General features: G+C 33.4%; 1 protein-coding gene across 3 annotated transcripts in view; it reads right to left on the bottom strand.

Moving 5' to 3' along the window:
* The window catches only part of LOC148627299 (phospholipid-transporting ATPase ABCA3-like), a 33499-nt gene extending 20381 nt beyond the window's left edge, over window positions 1–13118 (bottom strand). The window contains exons 1-6 of one of the 3 annotated variants that reach the window (XM_088571195.1): window positions 12935–13118; window positions 10356–10726; window positions 8948–9184; window positions 7789–8051; window positions 3492–3726; window positions 363–542 (exon numbers count right to left, since the gene is read on the bottom strand). In XM_088571195.1, coding sequence (XP_088427321.1) covers window positions 363–542; window positions 3492–3726; window positions 7789–8051; window positions 8948–9184; window positions 10356–10668 — 1228 coding nt within the window. In that variant the 5' untranslated portion in view covers window positions 10669–10726; window positions 12935–13118. Of the gene's footprint in view, window positions 1–362; window positions 543–3491; window positions 3727–7788; window positions 8052–8947; window positions 9185–9596; window positions 9719–10355; window positions 10727–12752; window positions 12897–12934 lie in introns of those variants that run through there. The other 2 variants (XM_088571192.1, XM_088571199.1) reach the window with 2 other exon arrangements.
* Between the last annotated feature and the right edge of the window lie 249 nt (window positions 13119–13367).

Genomic DNA, 13367 nt, shown 5'->3' with positions numbered 1-13367 from the left:
TTTAGATAAAATATACTCAGTGTTATTCGCTTGGACAAAATTACTTTAATTAAATCCAATAATTATTTTGTTTTGGAGACACACGACTTATTTTTTTTTAATTTCTTTTGTTTAATGGCCGTCTCTTGAAAAATATTTGGCATTTTAGTTGCTTTTTGGTCGAATATTATTTTCCTATTCGACATGTTAAGACTCGACTAATCAGATACGATGTTAAATGAACATCCAAAATGTTTAAAATTTCACATGAACACGTGATTACTTATCAAAAATATCAAAACCATGTAAATAACAGCAACTTTTCCTCGTACAGATGGAAGGTTGTAGTCCACTTTCCTGATTAGGTAAAATACAATGTTTACCTGTGCCTTCATACTGCGCAATCAACTTGACGCCAAAGGCCATTCCAACATTGTTTAATAAACATGCCGCTCCTTTCTGTATACTGGTCATAGAACTGAAGGTTTCGTCAGAGTTTATGAAAAAGTACGGGAAATATGTCATGAAGAACAAGATACCCGCTGCTGGTGCTGCTACACTGGCTGTGAGAAGAAATAAATTGGTATTTCAGTCAAGAATCGTAAACTCAATCTCAAATTATACACTGCTGATAAAAAGCAGTTTTATTTAAACAGAAGCATCAGATTTATAAAATGTCCATTAATTTATACTAGTAGATTACATTTTCCGTCCAATTTGAACAAGTTAGATATCATACTTATGTTAATTTGGTAACGTTTCGTACTATATATTTGTATAACGGATCCGGTGTTCAAGAACCTTTCTTCTAGCCATATTTGCCCTCGAAAGAATAGGTACTTAGTAGTACTCCGTTAGAAGCTTATATAGTCATTACAACCAGCGAAATAGGGATATCGCGGATTTTTCTACAAAGTATAAAAATTTAATTTAATTTTAGATGTAACACTATTTCTGATTGGATAAAAAGTTTTATCCATCATCTAATAGACCAAAATTTGTTATGTGACTGTAACATCATCAATCTTTTTTGATATTTTACTCCTTATATATTAAATTTTGATACTAAAATTATGAGTAATTACTGAATAAATATTGTTCGATCTATTTGAAATAACCTCAATACCCGTGGTGCACACTTGAAAATAACCTGCAACGCAGGTTATTTAGTGTGCATCACGTGATTGAGGTTATTTCTTCATAGACCAAAAAAATACAACAGTCATTCCTTAAATCCTTAGTCAAGGTGAGTTATGCATAAACTCAAAATTTCAAGAAATCTCTATAGCAATAGATGAATCAAGTTCTTTATGCTTTTGAGATACAGTAATTACTCTTCTTTGAAGTAAACAAGATCAAAATAAGAAACTGATGTACAGAAATCGCAAGTTAAAATACTGTTAGAGCATTTATTTTTGTATAAAAGTAACCATAATTGATAATTAAATTTTGCCATACCTAAAGATAATGAGATACGCACAGCGGAAATGAGGTGGAACACTTTCCCGTATTACACAGTTTCAGGGATAGATCCACTATATTACATTCATATTTCCGCTTATACAAGGTATAAACAAAAATGGTTATATAGCAGTTCTCAGAGAAAGGTGTGGTTGACAACAGAAACAAGAGGCTACTAGGAGCCTGAATCACCGACCTGGTTAATTTTGTCTGTCAAAGGCAATAAATTTAACAATTTTCACTCGAGAAGTCTTTGGTAGGGCTTATCATAAGGATCATTTCAACAATTGAAAGTTTCTTTTAATCTATCATAGTTTTCAAGATATTGACTGAAAAATGTTAAAAAAGAAGTCACTTTTCCCCTTTCAAGGGCAATAACTCTTACAAAGAGTCATCTGACAACTTATATCCCTTAAGACTTTTTCAGTCTTAATAATAAGGATCACTTCAGCTATTGAAAGAATTTGGCTAAACCTAACGGTTTTGGAGATATATGCGAAAAACTACTGTCTGACCGCTTTGTTCTATTTTTAGTAAGGCTGCCATGTTTTTTGACGGATCAAAAATCCCCATACCAGTTCTATGCAAGATACCCCAAGGAACATTCATAATAAGCTTGGTTTCAATTGGTTATGTAGTATCTGAGGAGAAGATTTTTGAAAGAAATAACATTAAAAATAGCAAAAATCATTGAAAAGGGCACTAACTCCAACATGGCTAAACGGATAAAAACCAAAATTTGACAAGAAATAGATCTCATCATGCTAAACACTTTTACCTCTGCCAGAATTTAGCTAAACCTAACGGTTTTGGAGATATTTTCAAAAATCTGCTGTCTGACCCCTATGTTCTATTTTTAGTAACGGTGGCCATGTTTTTCGACGAATCAAAAATCCCTACTTCAGTTCTATGCAAGATACTCCAAGGAATATTCATACCAAGTTTGGTTTAAATTGGTTATGTAGTGTCAGAGGAGAAGACTTTTTAAAGAAATAACATTAAAAATAGAAAAAATCGTTGAAATGGGCATTAACTCCAACATGTCTAAACGGATTAAAACCAAAATTTAACCAGAAATAGATCTCACAATGCTGAACATTTTTACCTGGTCAGAATTTAGCTATACCTAATGATTTTGGAGATATATGCAAAAATCTGCTGTCTGACCCTTACATTCTATTTTTAGTAACGGTAGCCATGTTTTTCGACCAATCAAAAATCCCCACATCAGTTCTATGCAGAATACCCCAAGGAACATTTATACCAAGTTTGGTTCTAATCAGTCCAGTAGTTTCAGAGGAGAAATTTTTGTATAATTGTTAACGACGACGATGGACAACGATCGCAAAGTGATAGCAATAGCCCACATGGCCTTTGGCCAGATGAGCTAAAAAGTAAGAGTAATCAAGGAAACCAAGATTCTAGCGGAAATCAATCAAAAGAATGCAATCCACGGACAAAATTCAGACATGGAAAACAGACAAACACAACAAAGAACATAAAATAACCAAAATAATACACACAAAGTAACAAAAGTAAATAAGCAACTTGGAGTTCACTAAAAACTGGGAGCATGGACTAGGTACACCGGTAAGGTAAGCGTCCTCTGCTTTTCTAGAAACACCCGCCGAGTTGCTCATAAAAAGTAAAGTCCAGGCAGACGAAAAGGAAAGGAAAACTATGACACGTTGAACAAATCAGTTTTCATGGTGCAGATGGATACAACGTAACGATCTAAGAGTTCATGATGACGACCATACAACTTCAAACTTGTAGCAACATAACCCTGTTCAAGAAGCCTAATTGTAAGAACTCTAGCGCGATACAAAAAGTCTGCGTAGTTACGGCAAGCGCTAGCATAACGTCTGAGTTATGTAAGAGACCTGCTGATGGAGTAAATCATGCTCTTCACTAATGTAGCATGAGGACAGTTTTCATTAAACAAACAACAAATCCTATCATTGATGTACGTGCTTATTTTAGTTCTTTTATGTGAAAATCAAACAACAGTGATGCAAAACCATTGACTATACAAAATTTGTAAAGCTTACCTTTCTGGAAAAATGTGCTGACCATAAACGAAAAGGCGATCAACGATATGGCATAAACCAGGAAAAACACAAATGTTAGTGAACCTTGAGAAAACGTGAAGACAGCTACTCCTCCTAATTTGATTGACATGAATATGGCGAAAAAGATACAGGCTAGTATCATGTACACCAGTGAAAACAGGAACCAAGATAACCAATACATTGATATATTCATTCCCATCAATTTCATAGACTCCTAATAAAAAAAATAAAACATACAAATTAGCATATTGGACCCATGTTCCATGTGAAATGTATAAAGCTAAGTGGACATACATATGGCACGCAAAATTAACCAAAACCCCGTTATCTATGTGTTAACAGGCTGTAACTCTCAATATCACCAGTGATCGATAATTAAATTCCGCTATCTATGGGTTAGCAATCTGCTAACCCATAGATAACGCTCGCTAACTCATAGATAACGGAAAATTATTTATCATTACCGTTTGCTATTGATAATTAATTCTATTTAATTCATTTAAAACACTGTTATATATGAATTAATTTACGAAATTAGCGTTATCTATGGGTTATAGGATACCGAAGCTAATTCATAGATAACGCAATTAATTCATTGATAACAATTTGACCAATCAAATCGGGTATTACATCTATATTCGAAGTGCTGAACAAAATCGCTTGCTTCGTCTGTCCCATTTTTTTAAGCAGAAAAATCTTAGCACTTTTAAATGTTCGTTTGATATATGAAATAAAATGTATAGTCGTTTTTTGTGAACATGTTTTGTCACTGGAAACATGTAAATCTAGGATGTTATTAAGGGTTGTTGCACTATACACTGCCCCGTTTTGTGGGAAATTGTGGCTGGAAAGAGTAAGTTTCTTGTGTTCTTGGAAACGAAGACTTGGTCAAGTCTTGGTAAAGATTTGGTAAAATATGACAATATTTTCTTTTTATCTTTAGTCAGATTAGTGTTTCCTTATCGACTAGAGTGGTCATACTAAAAAGCGCCAAGGGGCGTCTGAGTAGGGTAAAAAGCGCTCGGGGGATTTTTTTCTGGTCAAAACGTAAGTATAAAAGCAATGTAGATTAAAAAAAAAATAAACCACAAAGCTTATACAGTACGATCATAAAAAAACATTTGAATAAAAACTTCACATGACTTTTCACTTGAAATAATGACATTAACCGACTAAAACATAGGCCATAATATTAAATTTGCTACCATGAATGAAAAACTAGATTCTCAGCCCAGATAGATCCAGTTTTCATGCTCGCCCTGACTTTGTCTACTTCTTTATTTTTGGAAATATTTCATGTCTTGTTTGGACCCAGTTGTTAGTTGTTATTCAATTACTTCTGAATTGTAAACGAAATAAATAGTTATTCTATCACTTCTTTGAAACATTGTTCCAAATCGAAGAGAAAACTGGTATGGGTGTAGCATAAGAGGCATATATACATAGATAGAACTGTAACAAGTTTTGTGGTGGTAACCTCTATCCCACAGATGATAACAACAATGCTACGGCAGACCCAGGATTTCAGGTTATGGGTTTAATGCCGAGTGAAAGGAGTCAATGAAATTGCCGGAGATAGAATTTTGTAAATAATCGTGATAAAATCCTAACAAAAATGATGTCCCAATTTTAGCAGGACGAACGAGGAATCTGTATATAGATAAGTCTTTAAAGAAGCAGGCATTAAAAATAGAGTTTTGTGAATGGTTTGGTTTTTCACCCCAGACATTCCCACTTGCTTTGTACTTAGCATGACCTAGCTTTGGGGCTGTTTATCGAACAAATCTTTGGTTTAATGATTTTTCATATCTATACTTAAAAAATAATAAAGCATTATGGTATTTTTCGTAATGAGGGTTGTTTTGCCGCATACCCTGTTTGCCTCAGTTTGTTTCCTCCCTATTCCTGTTTGCACCAAGTCCTTTCCCCTTATTTGACTTGTGAAAAAGGTACTTTGTTCTAATTATTATGGAAAATTTCTTCCATCTTTCCCAATAATGTTACCTACATTGTAATTAAATGGTATATTTTTAATGGTAATAAAAAAATGGACACTGTTTATTAGCTGTTTATTAAAACTGTTGAATTGTGCAACATATGTATAATCTTTATTGCATTAATAGGGGCGAAACGACCCGGCAAAAATCAACTCAGACTGAACATTTAATGGGGGCAAAACAACTCAATACCTCGTTGTCCTAGTAGAAAACATTAAGTGTAAGTATTTGTAAGAATCAGGCAAAATGGGAAAAATCAGAAACATGCATGTCAAAATCCCACCGATCTAACAATAAAATATTACTCAAGGATGCTTTCTCTATTTGAAAAGATCATTTTTGGTCCCTACATCCTTGGATTTGCTCAGAAATTTTTCAATAGAATTTTGGAAAATTGAGGTTTTTGACTGAGCACATTAGCAAAGTTGGTGAAAATTCATGTGCCGTAAACCTTTTTCCGATACCTTGCAAAGTTTTTGGTGTCCATATTATATCAGATCCTTTATTTGCATTTACATTTTTTTTAATTCTCTACCATTTAGCTCCCTTCGGAAGCATACTATCTTGTGCCAGAACAGATATACATTACACTTAAGAAATAATTAATAGTTTGACTTTTTTTATGGTTCGGTGATAAATTTATTCGTATGTATACTTTATGAAGGGCTTTATCTTAAATAAAAGTCTTTGGAAACTCTCATTTTGAAGTACTGTACATGTAAGAGGAGTTGACAGTTCTCAGTACATGAAAACAAGTTTTCTACTACATGTATGTATAATATGAATGTATAATAATTTATAATAAAAAAGAAGTACTGGAATAGTAGTAACATAGACATTAAGCAAGAATTTACCATATTTGAATATAAATATAATGTGTGTGTATCATGTCAATATAATATATGTCTCACTAGATTAAAAATCTTTGGAATACTAACATACGCTCTGTATATGGATCTAACTTTCCGTTAACGAACACCCATCCATTATCAAGTAGTGTAAGACAAGATGTTGTTTGAAAAAATGTTAACAGGCGACGGCGACGGACGCCAAGAGATGGCAATAGCTTGGGGCCTTGTGAACTAAATGGTTTCCATGTGGGGCGGTCTTGGTGCAGAAAAAAACACTAGCCTTTCGGTACAATGAACTAAAATGTGCACGAGAGAACGTATTCCAATGTACCAATAATCTGATAGTCTTATCTAAAACACAGATTTAAAAAAGGCAAAATTCAGAACAAGAATTTAATAATAAATATTAATCACAAAGTGTGTGGTTCAAAACGTAGAACGCTGCAAAAGATCGATTGATCTAATGGTTGACTAAATACAGGTATATTTACATAGTTTTCGATATGATACGTGATCGTATTTCCTGGTACTTTGTTTAAAGTTTCGTAATTCTATATTATACAAACAATCTTGAAAAACAGAAATTTAACATCAATTTATAAAAATACAACTGGTCTTTGCTTGGGTTCACAAACTGGGACTGATATTTGAACCATTCAGATATTAAACTGACTTCCTTACCGGAGATATGAAAGACATATATCTATACCTATCATACCCATACTTTTATAAAAAAAAAAATACAAAAAAATATATTATAAGCCTATTTTAATAAACCACTGGGAATATAAACCATTTGAAGTGAAACTATTTATTCAAACTTTTATGGAGGATTACATCAAGTTAAAATGATGTGATATGATCGATACGGGTAACTTTCAATGAGTTAGAATTACAAATATGTATGTAGCATGCTTAGAATCGACTCATAACAAAATATTCTTCAGTAAGTAACTTGCACGTTATGAGATTCTAATTCACTTGAAAAATTATTACGATACCAAATACAAAAAGATCCCTGCTGGGTCTATAAAAATTGAGATTTATTTCCTCAAATCTTCGATTGCAAGCAACCGGACAAGTCGAAATTTGAATTGAGGAAGGAATCGAAAAACCAAACTGAATAAACTGGTCATAGTGTGAAATGTATAAGTTCATCTTAACAGGAATAACGTAGAAAAAGAAGTGGAAATGAGTGTATGTTCCTGGAAAATTAAGACTAGTCAGTTAGAGCACGAACAAGAGTGATTTTACAAGACCAACTAAGGTTTAAGTGTTTTACAACGCCATTTACATTGACATCAAACCGGGCAATTAATTTTACTGTCAGAGTGTACACAACTTGAGAATTGGATATAGCTATCAATATCTCAAAGGTTTCAGTTTCATCAGACAATAAACGGTAAATTATTTAGAAAATGGTCATACCTTTAGTTTCTGTTCTTTCTCTTGAACTAGATTTTTTGCCAGCATAATGACATAAACGATGAAAGCGAGAACGAAGAACAGTGGTAAAGTCGTCTGGACTGTAGTCAACATGGGATCTTCTATATAAGGTGGGAATGCCATCTTCCGTACGAATACATTGTTAGTGGTCCCCAAATTTGGATTGTTTGATGGTGTAAAACCACCCTGTATAATATTTTTATTTACCAAATACTGAAGGTACAGGAATCCAGTTTTACCATATTCTGTCGAGAAAGAATAACATGTATACTGATAATTGTATCCATCAGAACAGATACATGTATACGTATTGTTTACTTCTACAAAATCGGCGTTTGCAAACTAACAAAGCCCATATAGATGCATTTTTAAGCTGGTTTTAAGTTAGATGTCCCTGTTAGCGTCGCCTAATCATTTTGTAATATAGCTACATTCTCGGGCCATTAAATAGCTGCTTTGCAAGTTATTGTCAAAAACAACAATAAGTGATAAGATGATGCCTTCTATGTTTAAAAAACACACAACATCATTTTAAAACACAGACTGGGTGATAACATTTAAGTAACTTCTTGGTGTACATATATATGCATGATTTTACTGTAAATACAATTCTCAAATTGAAACGACATCTGCGTATATTAAAGCAGACTCCTATACAAAGCAGGGAAAGAGAAATATTTTATATGATCTATTTCTATTTCCCCAACAATTTCGCTTGCTTAGTGTAATATAGGAACGTTGGACGAATGACAGTGAATCTAAGACGGACCAGTGTTACTGATCTCCTGTTTTCATTCATATCTTCACGAATGCTCTTACTTCATTTTGGTGTACAAGTAGGAACAAAACAGAAGAAAAACATAACTCAATAAGTCCATATTAAACATAAGAAGCCATTTTAAAAATATGTTACGGGGAAAATCCCATATCTTTATACCCTAGCAGTGCGCGCGCACGCACGCACACACACACACACACACACACACACACACACACACACACACACACACTTACTAAAATAGATTTTAATAACATTCATCTATATTCTAAACATTACTGCTTTTGATTATACAAATATTGCAATATTGCAGCCACTGTCTTACCCATATAGATACTGGCAATTTATTCACGTAAAACTTACCAGGGTACCCTCCTGTCGGGTCGTCATTTCGCGGGGACGATGAGACAACAAACGGGTAGGTCCTATCCGTCCGCCAGTTTGTATCATCTCCAGTAAGGGACACTTTAAGCGAATATTTTATATTGGTTGGTAAAGTTCCATATGAAGCACTTTCGTCAAACACAACTGCAGCAAGTACTTTGCCAGAGTTACTCGCCTGGTACGCATCCAAAGCACTACTGGAGGCATACGAGTTTACTGAATAATAAAATCATGATATAAATACAACTTTACTGTGGTATAAAAAAGTGCATGCCGCTTAAAAGTGGTGTATTCTTCAGTAGATATATATATATATATATATATATATATATATAGAAAGGGCTGGACATTTTAAAACTTTTTGGTAGTGAAAAAGGCGCTTTGGAGAAAGTATCTATTTTAGTGGAAGAATTACAAAAAAAAGTACATTAATATACATGTATATATCTGTTGTTCCCTTCACATCAACAGGAAGATGTGTGTATTTGATCAAGATATCATCTAGTTAATGTTTAAAAGTCGAAGAAGAATTATTTAAGTCGAGGACACATACTAAGGTCATTATAATTAGCTAGAATATTTTAATAAAGGTCTTAAGGTGACAACAGTAAACAGAGTTAAAACTTACGTAGATTCATGAACACCTTTCTTTTCCCGGCCTAATCAGACATCCTTTGAGAGGAGTTCAGGCCTGATACTGGCGTATCATTGATAATAAATAACATTCTTTTTTTATCTTATCTAAAGCAGTCCGATGAGTTGTTAACTTCCCAATTATGTGGCTGAACTTCTTCGCATAGTCCAATGCAGTATGTAAATTCATTTTGCGTACTAAATATTTATAAGTGGTCTACATTATCCTAAATGTAATTTTTTTTTTTTTTTGGGGGGGGGGGATCATGTTATTTGCGCTCAGGCTTTATCTGTCCCCATCTCGATATGAGAAACTAGATTAGCTCACATATTGATACCCTCCTGTTCCCGGACAAACGGGTGGACAACACTAGATGGTATTAGACATGTCAGTGTAAAAAAAACATCACTTTTTCTCCAAAATTTGGGATTCTAAAAGACTTTCGATAGCAGCTCGACTGCAGTAATTGTATTACATTATATATAACTCATTCATGAACATGACTACTACTTTTCAGACTAATATATAATTTTTAGTTAAACTGCTTTCTTCACATTTTATCATGAGGCAAGTCCACTGAAAAAGCTATGCATGAAAATCTAAACGATTCCCATATGTATTGGTCGTCTATTTCTCAAGTTAAAAGAAATAGCCCTTTCCTGGATATTACATAGTATTATTATACAACATAATCATTGGGTGAAACTCTGGAGATCCAAATTAATTCATTATTTTATGATAAATTACACTTACAGGCTGTTATGAAACCCGGATATTGAGCATCTATGTCTGTTTTTACGCTGTTCATTATAGCCTGTAGATTAGCATCATTTGGAGAATAGAGTATCTCAGTTTTAGAGGCATTCTTGAAATTAAATGGTGCCCCCACTTCTGCAAATATTTTCCCATTCGGGAAAGAATCGGTGTCTATCAAATTCCGTATCACCAATAAAAGAAGTCCAAAAGCTAACGGCATCAAAATTTCGAAGACAGTCACACATACTTTTCTTTTTTGCACAATCCAATTTTTATGTAATAATAGTCCTAGTTGTTGTAATCGCGACATTTTGTCTTCTTCTCTGGCGATTCCAGTACGTCAGATGAAAGTCTTTAATACCTGAAAACTGTATCAACAAACTAATCAATAGAGTTTTACCTGAGGATTATTGATTCATGTACCATATATTCACTGCATCATATCAATATTGTGTGTTAATTGACTTTAAGCAACTGATATATGGTTAGTTTTAACACGATAACATGAATGAACTTTTAATATGTAAAAACAGAAACAGCACTAGAATTCGTTATGAAGGACACAAATTATGCAAATTTAAAACGGTCATCTTTGTAAAATAGAGTAGGAATAGAAAAAGCACGCTCTATATATGTAGTTCGTTGAAAACCAGGGGCGTAGCTAGGCCTGTTTTAGTTGTACGCAAAATTACGGCGAGGGGTCTTGGGGGGGGGGGAGTCGCTCAAGCCCCCCAATGAGTCCGGCAAGGCAAAGCCCTGAGGGAAACTCCTGAATTTTAACGATTTTGGAGCCAGTTTTTCAGAGCCTATACTACGTTCATGTTATGCATATGTGATAAATAACCTTTATTTCATCTTTAAAATGTGTGTTTTTATTTTTGTTACTTTTTCCGAAAGTACGCAACTGCGTATTTGCGTATAGGCAGCTACGCCCCTGAAAAATATCATTTTATAATAGTTGTTCATTTGTGGAATCGATTGCTTTATTTGAGACGTCTTAAGACATTTTAATAATTAAGACATTAAGCTCCTTTTAATATACTAGCCTACGGTATAAAATACATCAAAATAAGAATAGTACCAAAAGGAAGATGGTTACACTTCAATGTTTCACATCAGTGTCGCAAACGTGTGGTTATCAGTATAAAGAGCTATGGGCAATTAAACACATAACGTAATCGTGCCACAGCATTTCTCACATGTTAGCTTTATCATTTAATTTACCATTTAGATCTGCACCGTTTAAATTGAAATAACTTCAGTCTAATTAAAATTAGACCCTCCGATTTTTATTTGTTTGCGTACATCAAAAATAAAAAAAACGCAAGGTCTAATTTTAATTAGACTGAAATAACTTATGAATATCATATCCAGAATTTCAAAGTCCATCAATTTCGTATGTACCTAACAAAACTGTTTATATAACGATTGACAAAATATTGATATTAAAGTTTTATTCTTTGTTGGCCATAACATGCTAGGGATGAGGTCGTCAAGTTGTACATGGAACGATAACCATCTTGACCAATAGGTTTACATAATTCCTTTTGGGCTATTAAGATTGTGACTAACATGTAAAATTTCTGGCCAATTTGACCGTGAGCTATTAGATGGGAGTAGTATTCTTCAGTTCATACAGACAAAGAAATAGTTGATTTTACACTCTATCTAAAATAGTCATGGTTTACTCGTTCAAAAGTTTCATAATACGATATATATAACGTGTTTGAAAGCGCTATTCTATTAACAACGTTGACTACTTAGAATGCAATCAAATATGTTTTGGTTTTTTTTCAAATCATTTGCGTGGCTTTACTTTCAAAGGTACACGAGTACTATAATATTACTATGTACTGTATTATGTTTAACTATTTATATTACTTCAAAACCTTTTAACTCATTAAAAACTCCTGTAGTACTAGTTCCGCCTTAGTTAAATAAAATTCGTAGTATAAATACACAAATAAAGGCTGCTTGAAAGCATGTGCACACAGAAAATGGAATCTTGAAATATGATATACAAAGCTATCAGTCTAAAAGTATATTTTCCAACCTTTCAAGAAATATAACAAATATTTTCACTACTATCTATTACAAAATTTTCATATATATTCAGATTATGAAAAAAATATGCGTTTTTTCCCAATATACACCATTTACCGGAAAATATATAAAAAATATCATTAATGTTTTTTTTGTTAAACCGCTTATGAACCCGTGTTTATTTCTGAAATGTACATTTTAAACCGTTGACAATTAAATACATTAAGGAAAAGTCTCACATGGTGTGAAGATGTAAGTAGAAACTAAGTCTACATTTTTATTTAGTAGACAAATTAGCAATGACATTTTAAATTTCCTGTTCAAGTTAAATCGTCAATAATTCGTACTTACTGTCAATTTTGGTTTAACAGTCAACTGTATCATACACCACACGATTTACACAAAATACAGACCCCAAATAGCTAATACTTCCCTTTTAAGCAACACGGGCATTCCGGGTTCATCAAATAGACCGTTCTGTCATTGCAATATGCACCTCCTACAAACTATGCATATCGTCTGTTTTAACTCACCTGAACTGTATATGAATGTCTACTATCCTATGTACTCGACATGTCCATTGTGTTGAAGGGTATTGATGTCCTGTATAAATATTTTATAAACATTTAAACATACACTTTGTTAAGTTAGTTGTTCAAATAGCAATGTTAAATTGATCTCACGTGGCTATGTTCGTATATGTAACTGGTATTTATTTTTTTTCTATTGTTGGTGGGTCTTGGTGCAGAACAATCCGGTGGTCCGGCCACGTGATCAATACGCGACATTCTATTTATAGAATGCACATAAAAATATATACAAGATAATCAATTAATAAGAAGAACTTCGGGTTTCGAAGGCTTTGAATATAAAAATTGAACAATTAAATATTAAAGGTTAAATTCGAACTCTGAAGATTGGAAATGCCTCTCGCTTTCAAGATCTTCCCCTGTATTGTGTGCTGAC

Source organism: Perna viridis, chromosome 1, assembly GCF_037379345.1.
Source record: "Perna viridis isolate PV_CMFRI_1.1 ecotype Kerala chromosome 1, ASM3737934v1, whole genome shotgun sequence".
Taxonomy (NCBI): domain Eukaryota; kingdom Metazoa; phylum Mollusca; class Bivalvia; order Mytilida; family Mytilidae; genus Perna; species Perna viridis.
Note: the sequence above shows the minus strand (reverse complement) of the source record. Positions and strands in the feature narration are given on the sequence as shown.